This window comes from Sceloporus occidentalis, unplaced genomic scaffold (genome assembly GCF_023333645.1).
Source record: "Sceloporus occidentalis isolate IW3139 unplaced genomic scaffold, rSceOcc1.0.p SCAF_14, whole genome shotgun sequence".
In the NCBI taxonomy this organism is placed as follows: Eukaryota; Metazoa; Chordata; class Lepidosauria; order Squamata; family Phrynosomatidae; genus Sceloporus; species Sceloporus occidentalis.
The window spans coordinates 9,727,490-9,747,060 of record NW_028316994.1 but is presented as its reverse complement, the minus strand read 5'-3'; the positions used below and the strand labels follow the sequence as shown (position 1 = coordinate 9,747,060).

General features: G+C 42.2%; 1 protein-coding gene across 1 annotated transcript; it reads right to left on the bottom strand.

Moving 5' to 3' along the window:
- Positions 1 to 603: 603 nt before the first annotated feature.
- Positions 604 to 17,651, bottom strand: CARD8 (caspase recruitment domain family member 8). Its single transcript, XM_089480828.1, has 13 exons — positions 17,336 to 17,651; positions 13,954 to 14,049; positions 13,126 to 13,161; positions 12,262 to 12,323; positions 9,746 to 9,810; positions 8,344 to 8,567; positions 7,115 to 7,368; positions 6,342 to 6,470; positions 5,682 to 5,823; positions 5,544 to 5,564; positions 3,518 to 3,580; positions 2,692 to 2,751; positions 604 to 2,525 (listed from the first exon to the last, which is right to left on the bottom strand). The coding sequence occupies exons 1-13, from the start codon at positions 17,649 to 17,651 to the stop codon at positions 2,245 to 2,247; spliced, it is 1,749 nt and encodes a 582-aa protein (XP_089336954.1). The 3' UTR covers positions 604 to 2,244.
- Between the last annotated feature and the right edge of the window lie 1,920 nt (positions 17,652 to 19,571).

The window sequence follows — 19,571 nt, the reverse complement described above, 5'->3', positions numbered from 1 at the left end:
AAACGGGGCTATCATATCAGCTCTTAACCGTCTCTTCTCTAGGCTAAACATCCAAAGCTCCCTAAGTTGCTCCTCACAGAATCATAGACTGAACAGAAGGGACTTCTTCTGCCAGAGTAAAAGCACACTCTCAGGCAGAAGTTCAAGAGGTGCGAGGCTGTTCCTAACACCAGCCTGGCAAGGCTCCTTTTCACTGCATGGGTGAACCTGCCCATGAAGAACTTAAAATGACCCCAGATCTACAAGAATTCACCTTAGATGACAACAACAATAACATAGAAATCATCAAAGAGTTCCTCTGTGTATTGTGTGCCTTGGAGTCATTGCCAATTTATGGCGACCCTAAAGTGACAACCCCTGAAGTTTTCTTGGCAAGATTAGTTTAGAGGGGGTTTGCCATTGCCTTCCCCTGAGAGCATGTGACTCGTCCAAGTCACACAGTGAGCTTAGAATTGAACCCTGGTCTCCAGAGTTGTAGTCCAACACTCAAACCGCTGCCCAACGTTGGCTCAAGAGTTCCCATACCTTGGATCAAATGTTGATCAGAATGCAGACTTCACTCAAGAAATCAGAAGGAGACCATTATATTTATTTATTTATTTATTTATCTATCTTTTATCCCGCCTTTCTTCCAAGTTGGGACTCAAGGCAGCTCACATTAAAACAGCACTTTAAATACAATTACAATAAATCAATTAAAACAGTAAAAGGTTATGAAAAATACAGTATACAATCTTTAAAACATGCAAGGTTAAAATAATCTAAACCAACCTCCCCCCCTCCCCCAGCAATAAAACCAGGCCTGCATGACTAGATTGTGGAAGGGCAGCTATGAAAGAACTGGATAAGATCATAAAGTGTAAAGACATACCACAGAGCACTAAAGTGTGGCTTGTCCAAGACATGATATTCCCCATTGCCATGTATGGATGTGAGAGCTAGGCAGTGAAGAAAGCAGACAAGAATAAAATCAACAGATTCCAAATGTCTCTTCCACAGGTTCATAGAACCATAGAGTTGGAAGAGCCCACAAGGGCCAGCCTGTCCAACCCCCTGCCATGCAGGAACTCACAATCAAAACATCCCCGACAGATGGCCATCCAGCCTCTGTTTAAAGATCTCTAAGGAAGGAGACTCCATCACTTTCGGATGAAGGAGTTTGTCCACTGTCAAACAGCCCTTACTGTCGGGAAGTTCCTCCTAATGTTGAGCTGGAATCTCTTTTCCTGGAGCTTGTATCCATTGTTCTGGGTCCTGTTCTCTGGAGCAGAAGAAAACAAGCTTACTCCCTCCTCAATATGAGTCAGGGCCAACCAGATGCAGTTAACAACAACAACAACATCAACAACAACTGGAGAAAAGTACTAAGAAAACCAAGGACGGCCAAGAAGGCAAACAAATGGTTTCTAGAACAGATCAGGCCAGGACTCTCTGGAGGGAGGCCAAGATGCCTAAACTGACACCAACTGAATGGAGGGATGAAGCCACTTGAGAACAATCCAAGTTATACCTTAATTCTGTGGAGAGGAAAGTATGGTCTGCAATGTCTTTAGACTTCCCCCAATGTCTGGTGGGAAAGTCCCAGAATGCTCCTTGCCTGTGTGAGAATAAATTTTTAGCATATTTTCCTCTTTCTCCCAGACCATTTTAATCCCTTTGGTTATGTGCCATCAAGTTGTTTCCAACTTATGGCAACCCTAGGAGGAATCTGTCACTAGGTTTTCTTGGCAAGGTTTGTTGAGAGGGGGGGTTGACTTTGCCTTCTTCTGAGGCCGAGAGACTGTGACTTGCCCATGGTCACCCGCTGGCTTTCCATGGCTGAGTGAAAGGGGGGATTCAAACCCTGGAGTTCATAATCATAGCCCAGTGCACAAACCAACATACTGGCTCAGCAGAGGCTTTTTTTGAACAGGAAATGACTTTGGGCTGAGCAGCAAACACAACTTCCTGCAGATTCTGTCTTTCTGTAAAATACAAATGGAAGCATTGAAATCATTCTGGATATGCATCTGGATTTCTGGGAAATAGCACCTTCCTTTTGTTGCCCCATGGCTCTTCAAGAGCATCAAAGCCAAGAAAGCAAGACAATGCAGGTCAGGCAATAGCAACAGCTGTTCCGTGCAGATTCACAACATTTGTGCTTTGTGCCCCATTAAGTTCATGAATAAGAACAAAAGCACTGAGGTCACAACAGGACAGGCATTTGGCGGTATCATTTGTGGCTTCATTTGGTCATTTGTGGCCTCATCTCCCTTCAAGGTCTTCAATAAGGAACTTCTGCTTGTCCTTCAATGCCTCATAAAGCTGATCCTTGCAGAAGCGATTCCAGCTTGGCACCAGCATATAGAGCTCCCGCATTTTATTCTGAGGGGTGTCCCTGGAGAGGATTTTTTGGTATTGCTCATAATCTATGACGGTCCCATAAAGCGCATCCAAGACTCCCTCCACATTGTTGGTCTGGTCTATCAGCTTCTCCCGGTGCTGCTCAATGAAGTGCATCCCTGGTGACCCAGGTTGATGTTTCTCTGGAAAAGAGGAAAATATGTAGAAAATTTGTGGTAGAGAATACTGTAACATCTCAGATTGCGGGGAAAGGTGAATAACCGAACACCTAGCTCTACCACCAAGCAACTCTGCTTTCAAGATGGTTGGAGGGATTAAAAGCAGCTGAGAACAGAAAGAGAGACTCACCATTTCTTTGGATGGCATCAGCTGTGAGTGGTGTGTGGGTCTGCCTGCTGACAGCAGCAGCTGGGAAAGAAAGAAAGAGGAACTATATGCATAAACTGGGAAAAGGGGGGGGGGTCCATAAGCCACATGTGGTCCTAGAGATTATTTTGGGTCTGTTTTGTTTGCCTTCAAATGCTCCCAAACACCCACTACAAGGTGTGTGAGGCAACCTTCTCCCCCATGGACATTTGTATGCATGGGAGCAGCCTTTTTATCAACAGGAACTGACCCAGACGTTGACTCAAAGTTCATATTTTGTTGAGGGGAGGGGGGGATGGAGGAACAAAATCATGGAGATGTGGAGTACGCATATGCCCCACATAGGAGGGGTATGTGAGTACAAAATTTCTAGATGTTTTCCAGGAGGGGTGGGGCAAGGAATGCAGCCCTTCAAGGTTGCCCAGGGGATCACCCCAAATGTTGCCCATGATAATGTAAGAAAAATGAACCAATTCCTCTGGAATATGACTAGGTAAAGTGTGGTTCTACAATTCCCATCACTCTAGACAGGATAGCCAATTGTAATGTAAATGGGAGTTGCAGTTCAATGGCATCTGGAAGGAGATTGTTGCTCATCTCAGATGTATGCAAACCTACCAGTAAGTAAAACAGCCCATTGTGGGACTCCATCATTCAGCAAATATGGAAGAGGTGCAGCATATAGTAAGGGATATATCAATGCATAATTACATATAAAACACTACACAAAATAGCAGCAGGAATATTTTCCAATGAAAATCAGCACTGGAAACTTAAATGCTGGATCAGCATTATGCAACAAACTTACTTGTACAGAGTTCGTTCTTCTCCACTGGGCCATCAGTAGACTGACCTGCATTTTGTTTCTGATCTATAAAATTTAGTTGATAAAATAAGATGTGTGTTTGTGGTCTAGAAAATTAGGAGAATATTTTCTTATTGCACAGAAGTATATTGCAAACTGACTAATATGAGGAGATTAAGCGTTGTTTTGGTAGAGTATAGCTTCTAGGCACAGAACTGGCTACAAGTAGAATTTGTCAAATTCAATGTGTATGATTAGAAAGGAGGAGGTTAAATAAAGTACGTGGGACTGTTTCCAGAAAAGAAAATGAGAGGATTTAAATGTCCCTTCCCTCCCGCTTCACAAAAAATCAGTCTGAGAACCTGCACAGGAGATTACCTGGAATTTTGTGTGAACTCTTTAACATCCACCTGGGGCAGATAGGCCAGTTGGCCAGTCAGGTAAGGTGTAACCCTCCAGAAGTTGTGGACTACAATTGCCACCATGCCTAGCCACTCTAGCCACAAGTGGGGAATGTCAGGAATTGCAGTACAACAGAAATGAAAAAAATCTATTGGGCTTGGAAATGGAGGAAGAAGACTCTATGATCAAATGGGCACAGAACCTGTGACACTCAGTACAGTTGACTCGATGGGGGGAAAACTATAAAAGGGAACAAATATAGTTTCCCAGAGTCTAAATAAAAATTACTATGAAATGTATTGTTGGTGGTACCTTACTCCAGATAAAATATCTAGAATTTATTAAAATAAAGAGAACAAATGCTGGAAATGCAAGAAGGTACGAGGAACCTTTTATCACTGTTGGTGGACAAGTACTAAGGCAAGGAAATATTGCAGTGAGGTTCATAATACAATAATGAAAATCTTGGGAGAATTTTGCTTAATCTGGTCAGGTACCATTTGTGAATCATCTTTATCAAATTTTCTTTTATATCCATACATAGATGTTTATCACACTATACTCTTAAAGTGCTACTATTCCAGTTTGACTCCTCTAGCTGCCTCCTGTTGCATTCTGGGATTTGCAGTTTTAAGGAGGGGTATTTAGAATTTTCAGGCAGTGAACTTCTCTGCCTGAGAATTCTAAATACCCCTCCTTAAAACTGCAAATCCCAGAATGCAACAGGAGGCAGCTAGAGGAGTCAAACTGGAATAGTAGCACTTTAAGAGTATAGTGTGATAAACATCTAATAATGTGAATTTCAAATCTTTTCCCCAAGCTTTTTCCCAACTTTCCAAATTTATTGTGTGTCCTATATTTTTTGCCCAACTGATCATACAGGATTTAATCCTTTCTCCAATTCTAATTTGAGACAGAATTTATATAATTTTGAAATCAGCCCTTTCCTTTTGTCATCACAAATGATCAGATCTAATTCCGTTTCTTCCCTACTTACACCTGGATGCTTATTATCTATCCTATATCATTCACTTAATTGTAAATATGCAAACCATTGAATTTTGATACTGTTTTCTTCAAATTCTTTTTTGGATTTCATTATAGTTTTTCCTTTTTCTGTTTTTAAGATATCTTTGTATCTCAACCAGCTTCTTCCCTCTATGCCTGATCTTTTGAGCAGTGCTTCGTGTGGTGAAATCCAGTCTGGGATAGTTCTGTATGTTTTCTCCTTGTATTTATTCCATACCCTTGCCAATGAACTTCTAATTATGTGATCATTAAAGATTTTATTCTTTGCAATCTTCCTATACCATAGATATGCATGCCATCCATAAATTAAATTAAAGCTTTCTAAATTTAATAATTTGCAATTTTCCAAAATTATCCACTCCCCTATCTAATTGAGACAGCATGCATTATAATATAATTTCAAATCCGGTAAAGCCAGGCCTCTTATTTCCCTACTGTCTGTTAATGATGACCATTTTATTCTTGCTTTTTTGTTTGTCCAAATGAATTTCAATATATCTTTCTTCCACTGGCCAAATATTATATCATTTTTTATTATTGGTAGATTCTGGGCTAGTAGGCATTTTCAAACACCGGATATTCCCACAGTCTTCCTCACCTTTTACAGGATGCAAATCCTCTGAAAGAAAATTACAAAAAGAGCAAGTTGGACAGAGAAGCCAGGTAAGGTAATTTCTGCCACCCTAAATCCAATACTTTGGTTCAGTTATGGATTTCTCCCTTGGCCCAAACTCACCTCTTCTTATGTAGGCTGTCCAAACTAATTCATTTTTTTCCTTCTCAACCAGGGAAAGCCATAGTGCATCCTCCATGTGATCTGCAAATAGTTCAAGGTATTGATGCTCCATGTCTGCAGACAGGTATTTAAACTCTAGTTTCTGTGGAAATGAGTAAGAGCTCAGAGTATGTCAATATTGCTTAGCCCACAGATTTTCACCAATTTATTGTTTATTAGATTTATATACTGCCTCTCCCCCAAAATGTAATTCACTTAGCTCACCTTTCCCCCAATGAAATACTATTGCTTTTGAGACAACCAACTGAAATTGCCAGTTTCTTCACTGGGAAGATCTTGAGCCAAAACGTAATATAAGTAAATAATAATACAACAACAACAACAACAATAATACTGTTTATTTATAGCCCGCTTTTCCAAAAAATGATCAAAGCGGGGTACAGCATAAATGTAAGCATAAATATAAATATAAGCAATATACGATATACAAACATACAATATAAAAACATCATAAAAAACATCCCAGTAATAAAACACAGTAAAGAATAACCCCTTAAAGCATAACTGAACCCTGAGCTGGTAGCAATGTAAGATTTGCACTCCTTCCTCATTTATTTGGTAGGTAGTCTGGCAAAACAGAACATCATGTCTATGTCTCACCTCTGGATGGATAGCCACACCAACAATCTTTTCCAGAAAGAATTGGGAGCCAATAGTCAGGGCCTTCATGGTCGCAGGGGGTTTTCGAACTCTCTGTGAATCATAATTCAGTTCATGCTCATGGACAGCCTGGGAAAAGGAAACAAGATCACTTATGAAACAGGCAGGGAGACACTAAATGGTTCTTGGGCTGCATTCCTTTGGAAGAAGCAACTGATCATTTTTATAACAACCTACCATTATGTAGACATTTTAGACACATAAGGGAAATTAAAACAGCTTGGGATCAGGTTGTCTTGGGGAACAACTTTGAGCTCCTAGGGAAGTACTTTAGACAAGAGACTCCATTTGAAGAACTGAAGACAGAGCCCTGGAATTTGTCAGTCCAAACTACCACAGAAATCAAGGTGCTACAGACAGCAATCATGAAATGAGAAACCAATTGTTCCTACTACAATGAAACTGGGTTCTACGTCAATACTGTACTAGTATTTATTTTTATGACCCATTCCATCCTGGACATGCCTAAGTGTTCCTTATACTGTATGTGCAAATGTCCTTTTTTGGGTAGTGCTGGGCTGGAATTCCCTCACTTCTTTTGCAGAAACCAAAACCTGCAGCTCTTTACTAAAACTGCCACTGAATCCACCACAAGTGACTATTCTGTGCTCTGTGGCAAACAGACAGGATCGAAGAAGCATCTGGTTACCTCCCCATGCTAGTACGATTTGCCTGATCTCTAACACCTGAGAAAGTTGGAGATTCCCAGTTACCTTTTTAAGGGAAGAATCATTGGGAAGGAGGTAGAGGTGGAATTTCAGGATTGGGACTCGAAGGTCTTGATACAGCAGGGCCACTGCATGGGCCTTTATCTTCCTTTTAAACCACTGCTTCTTCAGAACAGCTCCACGGGAAGAGAAAGTGGGGTTTTTCAACTTCACATGAAATGATTCCACTCTGTCTGGCCTCTCCAAGCTCATCCCGTCTTTCATAAAGTGTGCAATACGGATTTTAGAGTGGCCGTTACCTGCCAAAGGCATACAGCAGCAGCTGGTTTAAGATGTGAAAGAGCCTCTCTGATTATTAAGACCTTTAGCTCACATAGTCCTGGCTCAGACCATGATCGTTCTTCAGGTTCACTGTGGTGTTGTGGTTTGGGCACAGAACAAGGGCTCTGGAGACCAGGGTTTGGATCCCACTCAACCACAGAAACCTGCTGGGTGACCCTGAGCATGTCATACTCTCAACTTAGATGAAGTGCAGCCTTTCTCAAATAGTGGGGCGGGCCCCCCAGGGGGGGCGCGCGAGGCTCTGTTATGCAGAGGTGTACTTATAACAATTTTATAGACAAATGATACTATTTACAGTCGTGCTGGGGGCGCGAAATGTTTTCTTCTTCCTAGGGGGGTCATGACAGAAAATAATTGAGAAGCACTGGATGAAGGCAACGGCAAGCACTCTATGAAAAATATGATGACAGGTTTCACTTACAGTCACCAGAAGTCAGAAACAACTTGAAGGCACACAAGAAGAACAAGAAATGTTAAGCCCTGTTACCACTTCTCCTATCTTGTTTCATATTCAGGGTGTGGAAGTTACACATTACAAGTAACAGTTTGACCTGTGATGTATGATTTTTTTGTGTAATGATATTATGATATTACATTGTTACTTTTGAAAAGTAACAGCAAGCAATGTATTTTTTATTTTAGCATAATGAGTAATGTCTACTTGTTATACAGACTTCCATTATTATTGTATTGGTGAGCTTTTGGACATGTTAGGCCAATTTTGAGTATTTTTAAACTGAATTTAATTTTGTATGTAATTAAAAAAGTAAAAATTTAAAGTTTACTAATATGTTATTAATGCATTATTAGTATTATTATTTCATATCAGATAATGTGTTTTTAACAAAATGATCAATATTAATTGTAAGTATTCCTATTTAAAATTCCTCCAGCTGTGCTTATATATGTTCAAGTCTTGTTTACTGTTATACCTTTAAGACACAGGAAGTGAGGAATATGAATTGCTTCCACAGCTTCTTCTGGATCTGCCTGAATATCAAGCAAAGGGCCAACAATGAGCCAGTGTTTTCTTTGCTCTTCATTCAGATGCTTTGTCCATGAATCAAAATGATAGGTGAGGGTGACAGGTGCTCTCACATCAAATATGAAATCAGTAATGCAGCAATGGAAGGAACCACTCTCAGTGCTGTTCAGTCTAAATGCAATTAAAAAAAAAGACAAAAGAAAAAAGGATTTTGAACAGGGATCCATGCAGCTTGTTATTGCCATCCTAACTGATAAAGCTTCAAAATTTTCAGGGTACTCTCAGATCATGAAAAGTTAGTCTGCTTCCCAACTAAGCCCATGTTATTGAATCATTTCCTGTATTGTTATGTATTTTATATGTATTATCCTACTGGAGAGGCAGGCTAGCTCCAACAGGCCTCTCTGGAAGATGATTAACCATCCATTAAGAACCTAAGCCCTCCCTCCAGTCCATCTCCCCTGATCCAGGCCTCGGAGATAGAGAAGAACTGCTGGACCTCATTCCCTTCCCACCACCACTCTCTTCTCCTTTTGTGTGGTGTCTTTTTAGATTGTAAGCCCGAAGGCAGGGAACCGTCCAATTAAAAAGATTGTATGTACAGCGCTTTGTAAATTTTCAGCGCTTTATAAATAAAGGTTAATAATAATAATAATAATAATATTAATAAGTCCAATATTATTTGTTTCTTGGTTCATCTCCATCTGATATGTTCAAGTTAAAAACTGACCTTAGGACTTTTGCCCCTTCACCAGGTGCTCAGTTATCTGAGACCAGAGAGGAATCCCAACCAGATTCTCTACTGAGGTAGGAAAAAGAGGTCTGTCAAGGGTCTAGGCTTGAAACTGTGTTCCAAAAAGTCTTGGTGTAAAGCCGAGGTGGGCAAAGTGGGCAGAGGATGTAGAGGGTATTTCCACCACATTTGGAGCCCCCTTTTGATTCCGTGGACCCTGATGGGTCAAAACAAAATCTGCACATTTCTAAATTTCAAAACACCCAGTGGAGCACAAGAAGGCCCTAAAACATATCCCCCTCAAGGGCATTTGGGGGTTAAAATTATTTTTTTGTGGGAACACATGCATGGTTGTGTGTGGTCCTCTTGGAGGGTAATGCAGCCCCCAGATCTTCCAGAGTTGCATACTGCTGGTGTGAAGTTATCTGCTGATCTGTTCCAATACACCATTGTACATGTAAGCAGCATGCATGTCCTAGACAAAGCCCTCCCTTTGTTCTTATGTAATCACTGGAGAGTCAAGTAAACTGAGCATGTCCTGTGCGGAAAATTCGCTTTTTGTAAAAGCAAAATGTTTGAAAACCACTGGCCAAAGATAGACATTCATGATGCTCACCTGTAAATATTGTAGCCCCTTTCTGGATCCAAAATAGTTTCAGGTCTGATGTTTATTGCATGATCCTATAACAAAACAGTAATCTTTGACAGAGGCTTCTCATCTGAAGTTAGAGTAATTACCCCCCCCCCCCCCAACCAGAGATCTCTAGGCCTGATCCCCACCCATTTCAGTTAGAAAAGGTTCTTCCACACCTGTTGTGGTCTGTATTTACATGATCAGAAGAGCGCAGCCTCTTCTGATTTCTCAAACACAGTCTCATTGAATAGTATATACTTTTTGGACTGGTAGAGCCAGTATGGTATACAGCTTTGAGTGTTAGACCAACTCTCTGGAGTTCAGAGTTGAAATCCCTCATTCAGCCATGGAAACCCACTGGGTGACTTTGGATACTCTCTCAGCCTTAAGGGAAGCCAAAGGCAAATCCTTCTCTGAAAAATATATTGCCAATAAAACCCCCTGATAGGGGCACTTTAGGGGCACTATAACTGGGAAATGATTTGAATGCACAAAATAGTAATATGATGGGGTGCATGATGTGGTGAGCTCCTGTCACTACTCCCAGTTTCTGCCAACCTAGCAGTTCAAAAGTATGTAAATGCAAGTAGACAAATAGGTACCACTTGGTGGAAAGGTAACAGCGTTTGGTGCAGTTATGCTGACCACATGACCATCAGAGCAGTCCTCAGACAACACTGGTTCTTCAGCTTTGCAACGGAGATGAGCACTGCCCCCTACAGTTGGTTATGACTAGACATTCACATCAAGGGAGTACCTTTACGTTAATCTTAAAAAGATTAAAATGAAGCCATGCCTATGTCTAGTGCACTTACTTACATGCATATGTAAAGGGAGTGGGTCTGGAGGCATTTTTCCATTAATGGGAAACAAGGGCGTTGAACAGACTCCTCAAAATGTCACGTTACTGCCCCCCAACAGAGGTGGCCAGATGTCCACTTCTGGTTTTAACCTCCCCATGAGCCCTGTGCTGTTAAACAGTACAGAGAGGAACATACATGTGCTTTCAACATGCCCTGTCAACTCATGAATTTCACGGGATACCCTTAGGCAAGGAACACTCAGAGATAGTTTTGCCAGTTCCTTCCTCTGAAATATAGCCTATGGCACCTGGCATTCAGTCTCCCATGCAAGTACTAACCAAGACTAACCTTGCTTAGCTTCCATGATCAGATGGAATCTGGTGCCTTTAGGGTATTTATGCCTTGCACTGGGAGGCATCTGCCATCTGTTTAAAAGGTGCATTGCCATTCCTGGAGCCTTCTTTAGGGCCAGAAAAAGTAAGAGTCTGGAGAGTCCAGAAATTTTTCAGCCTTAAAAACATTATTTGGGGGCACATGTGATTCCAGGGCTTCTCTTTTTTCCACCCCTTTAGAGGCCAGATGCATCCCACTCACTCCTCTCTTCTTCCAAAGGCCTTGTGAAAGGCATTCCCTACATCTCCAGTGAAAGTAAAACATGGGCAGTCTACAAGGAGGATAGATACCAGAAAAGAGAGTCTGCCCTTGGAAGACTGATAGATGGAACAGAATAAGAACCATACAGATAGAAGAGACTTCAAGGGCCATCCAGTTCAAACATTTGGAAGCAATAGAGAAGTTCTACAAGCCATGTTTTTTGTAAGATGCAATGATAGCTTGTGACATCAAAGGCAGTGAATCCACCGCAGTCTTTAGTTTGGACTTTAAAGGAGCAATGCAAGCAACCCTACAATAGATCTACTACTTTGGACAGATCATTTAAATTTTAAAGTCAAGCCCAGAGTAGATTCACCATTCTACTGATATGGAATTGACCAGCAAAACTTCTGGTGATGACAGCAAGGCGACTGGTCACTAGAGAGGAAGCTTGTCCTAGTGATCGCCACAGCAGGCACATAAGTACTCAAATCCTTATCAGTCCAAACCTGGAGAAGAATTCGGAGGGCTCTTTGTGTCTAGAGCCTGGAAAGTTACTTTTTAAAAATAATTTATTGTAATTATTCTTTCCAGGATTTGAGAAGTATCTTGTCAGTGTAATTGTTATGGACCAAGTCATCCTGAAAGAGCTGCTGGAAAAGCTATGTGATAATGACTGTCCCCAACCTGGTATGTTTGCATTTCCTAGACTAACAGGATTGTGGCACCTTACAAGCCTGGTGTAGTAAAGTTTGGCGAGAGAAAGAGCTCTCTGTGGGAACTGAGGCAGACTGAAGGAAACTGCCCTCATCACTCCTTTCCTAGACAGGTATATCAAGCACAGCAAAAGCACAGTGTACTATTTAGCAACCAGAAATATCAAGCTTTAAGGAGCAGAATTAAATTATGTATTATAAATCATCACTATTCGATGTTCACCAATCTGGACATGATCAATGTAAATAAACCCATAAAAGGAAGGAATATTTTCCATAGAAAACTAGAAATTTAAATTCAGGAACCCCACATTAAAAAAAGAAATCTATCTGTGCATCATTCCTGTACATGAGTGATATGAATCAGATGATTTCAGCCCCTTACCTCTCTTGGACACCGAGGGCAACTAAATAATATCTCAAATTCTTCTGGGTTCTTCTTTTCCTCTGCAAATAGGGGGATACAATTAAATGACAGCTTCCCACTCCATAACACTCACTTACTTACTCACTGCATAACATTTGGTCCTTTAATAAGAGCGTCCCCGGTGGGTAGCAATAGGCTCTGAGGTGGGGACTTACATACATTCACATGAATGGATGGAACTATTAATATATTTAAAGCATAAGTAAATATTGACAGCAACTGAAGAGCCACTACCCCAGAATCCTGTCAGCAGCCCTCTTGAAGAGTTAAGAGTCAAACTGTTTGAATGGACCACTGAAGCCATCACATCCTCTCCCGACTCTCCCAATTTGGCAGGGACAGGACTAATTAATGCTCTATTGTCCAACATCTTCAACTGCTTTTAAAATGTCCCAGTCTTTCTCTCTGCCTCACTCTTTTCCCTTTTGTCCTTAGTTTACTTCACTTGCTGCAAACTGAGTTCAAAGTGCAAAATTATTTTGCACCCAATTATCTCTGCAGAAGGGAAAGCAGAATCTTGCACTTCCCAGTAGACTCAGGTTAAAGCAAAAAACTCCAGGCTCCCCTGGTTTGTGTATTTTTCCTTGTTAACAACATTTGCCAGCTAGGCCACACTTGGATGTTGCTCAGCCACATGCAAGCCAGATTTCATCTGTGAAATGTTTCAAAAATGATTTTGGAGTACAATAAGCTGATTTTTATAATATGCTTTTATTTGCAAAGTAGTTTAATCCATTAATTATACCTTTGTTTGGAAAGTGAGCTGCTAAAAACCTATATCCAACCCTAAGAACCTTAGTTGATTGTAATTTTGGCTCTTACCTACTTCCAAGTTGTACGACTCTGCTATAGCACCTGCTGTGGAATGAAAAAGAGATTCCTTTATGCATATTGTAGTGGCAATACTATACTATCAAAAAAAGTTAATCATAAAAGAAACATATAAGAGCACCCTGCCCATTCCAGGACATTTCTATTCCAGTACCACAAAATCATGCCATAGCACCTCATATTCTAGGAAGAAAGACATGATTATAACAGGCACGAGTTACTGTAGACTGGGACTATGGATCTGTCCTTGTTCTGGAGCATGGAGAACTTTAGGGAAGTTCTTGGATATGTTTAACATTCACAAAAGGATTGTGAAATGTCTGGGTGAGGTAGTGAGACTGGATCGACAGTATAAGTAACGGCACAGTCTTGACAGGTGAAGCCAATCCTTTCTGACAGAGTACAACGCACTCTACAGGACATTAGACAGCATTATGATTGCACTGTGAGGCTGGAGCTGATCAACTCACATGGAATTGTTGTCCCAGCAAAAAGGAACTGAGGAGGCTGATGTGATGGTCACCACTAATCTTCAGAAACTCCAACCTTGCTTTTACTAAGTACAGCCCTTAAAAGTCTCATGTTCCTGTACAGGATGATAAACTGGCCCATTTGTTTTCAATAGAAGGAATGTAGGTATGAGGGACTGATCTTCTATCACTTAGGAAATACATATCCCGTATAAAATTGGTCATATTATATGAATGCTATGGAATGGGGGCTGCTTTGTAAATAAAAGACCATCCTCTTCTTAAAGGTACCATCATAAATGAAATCAAGAAGGCAATTTGCTTATTAGTATAAGAGTAATGTTATTACAGAGATCTCGTCTCGGAGGTTTAGGGAGGATCAAAATGGAGCATTCTGCTATTATTTGCTGCTCATCTTCATCTTCATCTTCATCTTCATCTTCATCTATAACAAACAAAAGAGAAAAAATAAACACAGAAATTATTAATGGAACAAATACAAGTGTACTTCAGTTAACAAAGTAGATGTTTTCCTAGGCATTACTTCTTTAATAGAAAGTTTAGTAGCAGAAATAACATGGAAAGGATAGCATGCAATGGGATCTTGCAGTACCATAGAGATTAACTGAAAGACAGAAGTTGGTAGCATGAGCTTTCATAGACTTGAACCTTCCTCCTCAGAAACCTGCTTCCACCAAATACATCTGAGGAAGTAGGTTCAAGTTGATGAAAGCCCATGCTACCAACTTCTGTCTTTCAGTTAATCTCAAAGGTGCCGCAAAATCCCATTGCATATGCATACTCATTTTCCATGCATAAGATGGCTATATCTTTGATTGAATGAGTAGTTCCACATTTCAGCAAACTTTTCATTCTGATCTATGCATTATATGCAGGTGAAATGAAACAAGCAGGTCAAGTAAGCCTTGCATAACAGAATTTTAAACTTTCCAGAGACCGCCTGAAAGCTTCTTCTAAAATGTATCCAAGAGACTTTTGCTTTCACCAGCCTCCGCTTTTCTTATTTTTTTCCAATTTGGAGGCGAACTCTATAGATCTATGCTTTTTTTTAAAGGCATGCTAGAGCTGGATGGAGAGGGAAGCTTATCTGTTCTTCCATTTTCTCCTTGTTCTGCTCTTTCATGGATGCTCAGTAAGGGATTCTGGAGGCAGCTGCTATTTATTTGCCTGCTGTAGACAGGTAGACATAGCAAAAGTAGGATTGCTTGAAGTAGGATCTGCTTTCTTAGCTCAGGCTTTATTGCACTGTTTACTAGAGCCTTATTGCATTATTAAACAAACCCAGCAGGAAAACGAAAAGACATCTTTAACTTTCTCTCTCTCTGCATGATGCAGTTCACTTTTGTTCTCTTCAGGTTGTAATAGTGTGGGAGAGGGTCGGAAAAGGACCAAAACACATTGCAGAAATAATCCATTTTGAGACCACTTTAATTGCTCAGTGCGAGGGAATTTTCGGAACTGTAGTTTTGTGAGACATTTTGTGAGACATTTTGTGAGCCCTGGTGGCGCAGTGGTTAAATGCCTGTACTGCAGCCATTCACTCAAAACCACAAATAATAATAATTAATAATAATTTGTTTTATTTATATACCGCTATTCCAAAGATCATAGCGGTGAACAGCAAGTAAGCTAATTTTGCAAGTAAGCTAATTGTGAGTTGTGAGTTCAAGACCAGCAAAAGGGCCCAAGCTTGACTCAGGCTTGCATCCTTCCGAGGTTGCTAAAATGAGTACCCAGACTGTTGGGGGCAAATTAGCTTACTTGCTAATTAGCTTACTTGCTGTTCACCGCTATGATCTTTGGAATAGTGGTATATAAATAAAACAATTAATTAATTTAGCCTTCTCTATCAGAGAATTCTGGTGCCACAACAAACTATGCATCTCGGAATACCATAGATTGAGGTATGGCAGGTAAAGTGGTGCCAAACCACTGGGACGGGGCTTGGAGGCACTGTTCTACAGTGGCTGCGTTCTTTCTTGGAGGGGCGTTCTCAGATTCCGGTTAGATTCCTTGGCCATTGGCCTTTAGGCTCCCTCAGGACTCAGCCCTGTCCCTTATACTTTTTAACATCTACATGAAAACGCTGGGAGAGGTTGTCTGGAGCCACCATACGCTCCAATTCCCAGAATTCCACAGCATTGAGCCAGGGCAGTTAAATTGGTGTCTGCTCTTAGGCAACCACAAACTCCAGTTCCCAGAATTCCACAGCACTGAGCCAGCTCCGCTCTGGGGCCACCACAAACTCTCATTCCCAGAATTCCATAGCATTGAGCCAGGGCAGTTAAGTTAGTGTCTGCTCTGGGGCCACCACACACTCCAATTCCCAAAATTCCACAGCACTGAACCAGGGCAGTTAAATTGGAATCAAAGCATTAAGCCAGGCCACTATAAACCCCAGTTCCCAGAATTCCATAGCATTGAGCCAGGGCAGTAAAATTGGTGTCAAAGCATTGAGCCAGGGCAGTTAAAGCGGTGTCTGATCTGAGGGCAGTTCCCAGAATTCCACAGCAGTGAGGCAGGGAAGTTAAAGTGGTGTGAGAGTGGGTTATCCCTGCAGTGTAAGGCAGCCCAAGTGGGCCCTTGTCCTGAGGCAGCGCCATCTTGTTCCTCTCCTTATTATTCCCATCCTTCCCTACTGACCAGTGTTGCCAACAAGCCTCCAAGATATTCCCCGGCATGTTTTCCCAAAATCCTCGGAATTCCCCAATATTACTTGGAATATCCAGTCAAAATCCCCGGAAATTCCTGGTAATGTTAATATGGCGGATCTTTTGCAAATAAATGTAACCCTAATTGAATAAAAAACAATTGTAACTTATTTCAGCTCTTAAAATTACCATTGAACCAAACAAAGACTCTTCCAGCCCTTCTCATACTTTTAAGATATTTCTTTTGGCATGAAGGGGTCCAAGGAGCTTTGTGCTAAATAGAAACGTCTTGGGCTGCAACCACACTGCAGAAATAATCCAGTTTGACGCTCCTTTAACTGCCCTAGCTCAGTGCTATGGAATCCTGGGAATTCTAGTTTTGTGAGACATTGAGCCTTCTCTGTCAGAAAGAGCTCTGATGCCACAGCAAACTACAATTCCCAGGATTCCGTATTTTTGCAGTGTGTTTTGGACCTTAGTTATTAAAAACGCTCCAGATCCTGCCCTGGCTCAGTGTTAGGGAATTCTGGGAATAGTAGTTTTGTGAGAAAGAGCTCTGGTGCCACAATAAACTACAATTCCCATGCATCTGAGGAAGGCTCATGCTGCCAACTTCTTTCTTTCAGTGAATCTCAAAGGTCCTATAAGATCTCTCTTATTATTATTACTATTATTATTTCCAAATGCATCTGAGGAAGTGGACTTAAGTTTAGGAAAGCTCATTCTGCCAGCTCCTTTCTTGCAGGGAGTCTCAAAGCGGCTACAAGATCTCCCTACAATAATAATAATAATAATAATAATTACTATTATTATTTCCAAATGCATCTGAGGAGCAGACTGAAGCAGGGCAGGATTAGATGCAAGAGCAATTTTGGCCAATCAGGGGGAGGCGAGCAGCGACTGGCCAAGGCTGCTGAGTGTGGGATTGGGTTGAGACCCAACCGGGACGGGAGCCTAAAGGGCCGGGACTGAACGGGAAGGGTTAATTCCCCATAAAGGGAAAGGCTTCCCCAGCGGGAAGGGTTAATTCCCCGGAGGTTCCCCATGGCTTTTTATTACCCCGGAGGCTGGCAGCTCTGCTCCAGAGGAAGGAAGGAGTGTGCAGCCTGCCGGCCAGGTCCGGGCGGTGGATGGCCCTGAGCAGCTGGAGGGCCACCCCCAGGACCTGGCCTCGCTCTCGGTGGTAGCGGAGCAGGAGCCGCAGGACCTCCTCGGGACCCTGGGGGCCCTGGCTCATCCAGGGCGGGTCGGAGTCGGAGGCGATGGAGGCCTCTCCGAAGAGCAACTTCTGCAGCTCCCTCTTGAACTGGCGCAGCTCACTCTCCTCCAGCTGCTCCAGAAGGAGAAGAAGGGCCTCGGGGATTGTCTCTGGCATGGCCTTCCTCTGGGGCCTGGAGCAGAGGAGCCCAGGACCCAAAACTGCCGCCTTCAGAAACAACCCAAAACGGTCTCGAAGCGGGTTGTGTTTTGGATCTTAAACGGGGTCCAAGTATCCGAGGCTGGAGCTGAGGAAAAGTGACACTGAGCAGAAAAGTGGAAACGCCCAATCGCTTCCTCTCCTGCCTCAGCCATCTCTCTTCCTCTTTGGTCTCTTCTTCCTCCCAGGGGGACCAGGCGTCCTCCTTTCCCAGGACCTGTCCTCCATCCTAGTAGCCTTCTGTCCAGGAGGAAGCCCCCAAATGTCCTCCATTTTGAGCAGGGCTAACTAAGAAAGAAGCATGAACTCACATTTATATTAGTGCCTGTGTGGAGCTTTTTTGGTATCTGTTGGGGTGTCCTACATTTCACCTGCACTGTCCTAATTTTTGTGTGTATGGTGCTTTGCCCTCCTTTGCGGTTAGGACATCTGAGCCCAAAACACACTGTGGAAATAACCCAGTTTGACACCGCTTTACCTGCCCTGGCTCAGTGCTAAGGACTCCTGGGAGCTGTAGTTTGTTATGGCACTGGAGCTTTCTGACAGAAAAGGCTAACTGGGCAAGTCACACTTTCTCAGCCTCAGGGGAAGGCAATGGCAAACCTCCTCAGAACAGATCTTGCCAAGAAAACCCCATGACCAGTTTGCCTTAGGGTCGCCATAAGTCAGAAACAACTTGAAGGCACAAAACGGCAACAAACACAACAAAATACAGGATATGTCATACGGCTGTAAAATAAACCGAGTGGTGTAGTGGTTTCAGTGATGAAACACAACTGGAGACCAGAGTTCAAATCTTGACTCAGTCACAAAAATCCCCTGAGTGACCCTGGGCAAAGCACATGCTCTCAGCCACAAGAGAAGGCCATGGAGGATATCAAACAGGACGGGAGGCTCTCAATTTCGAAAGAGAAGATAGCGAGGTCAATTCGAAAATTCACGCAATTACGTGATTACTTATCACATCTTAAATTCGCTGTAATGGCCTCCCTGAACGCAACCCAGATTCTGTGCAAAGTAAACCATCTTAATTGCAAATTGGCACCCTTGCGCATGCTCAGTGAGACTCCAGATGACTGGAGCATTGCATATTTAGGCAAGTGAGAGAGAGAAACCAAGGAACCCCACAAATTACAAGAGAGGTTGTCCATAGTGAGTGGGAAGAATGGTTGAAATAACATGCTCTATTCACGTTAAAACGAGCATATATTCACTCTTGTCACGTTAAAACGTGAATATAATGGTTATCCAATAGCTCCCAGTCCATGCCTCTCAATTAGCAGGCAGCAGCCCCCCCTTTGCAATGCTGAAGGACAAGCGGAAGCAAAATTGAAGTGGAATTGCAGTGTAGCTTCATGGGAAACCCCCCCCCCCTTTGAGATGGGGGGGGAACCAGGACCAAAGGAGACATGCACATCATATCAAACAACAGCACACTGAGTGCGAAGTTGCCTAGGAATAAGGGTTTGTGACTTCACTAGTTCATCAAATTTACTTAACTCTAGATTGACGCATGATTGTGTTCAGAGTGCGTTCGGACTGCCAGCGATCGCGTGTGGTAACCTTTCACATAATAATGTGAATACGCATTATTGCATTCAGGATGACACTGGATTATACTTCCAATTTCAGTCGTTTGATAAACTCCTCAGTCACAAAAACCCACTGAGTGATCCTGGGCAAAGCACATGCTCTCAGCCACAAGAGAAGGCCATGTCAAACCTCTGACCAAGGAGTTTATCACACAGTGACCTATGTGCTGTCATCCCAAAAATGGTTAAAGTGCAGTCACTCCAGAAAAGCAAGCCCATTTGCTAATGGTTATCACACGCAAGAGCACAACAAGGGTTTAAAGGCACAGTATTTGGCTATCAGATG

Excerpts from the sequence above, each read along its gene's own strand:
- CARD8 (XM_089480828.1), bottom strand. The coding sequence starts at position 17,651 with ATGCCAGAGACAATCCCCGAGGCCCTTCTTCTCCTTCTGGAGCAGCTG. Across the intron at positions 9,811-12,261 it reads GCCCTCGGTGTCCAAGAGAG|GATCATGCAATAAACATCAG; the intron begins GTAAGGGGCTGA and ends GTTTTGTTATAG. Across the intron at positions 5,565-5,681 it reads GACAGCCTACATAAGAAGAG|AGGATTTGCATCCTGTAAAA; the intron begins GTGAGTTTGGGC and ends ATTTTCTTTCAG.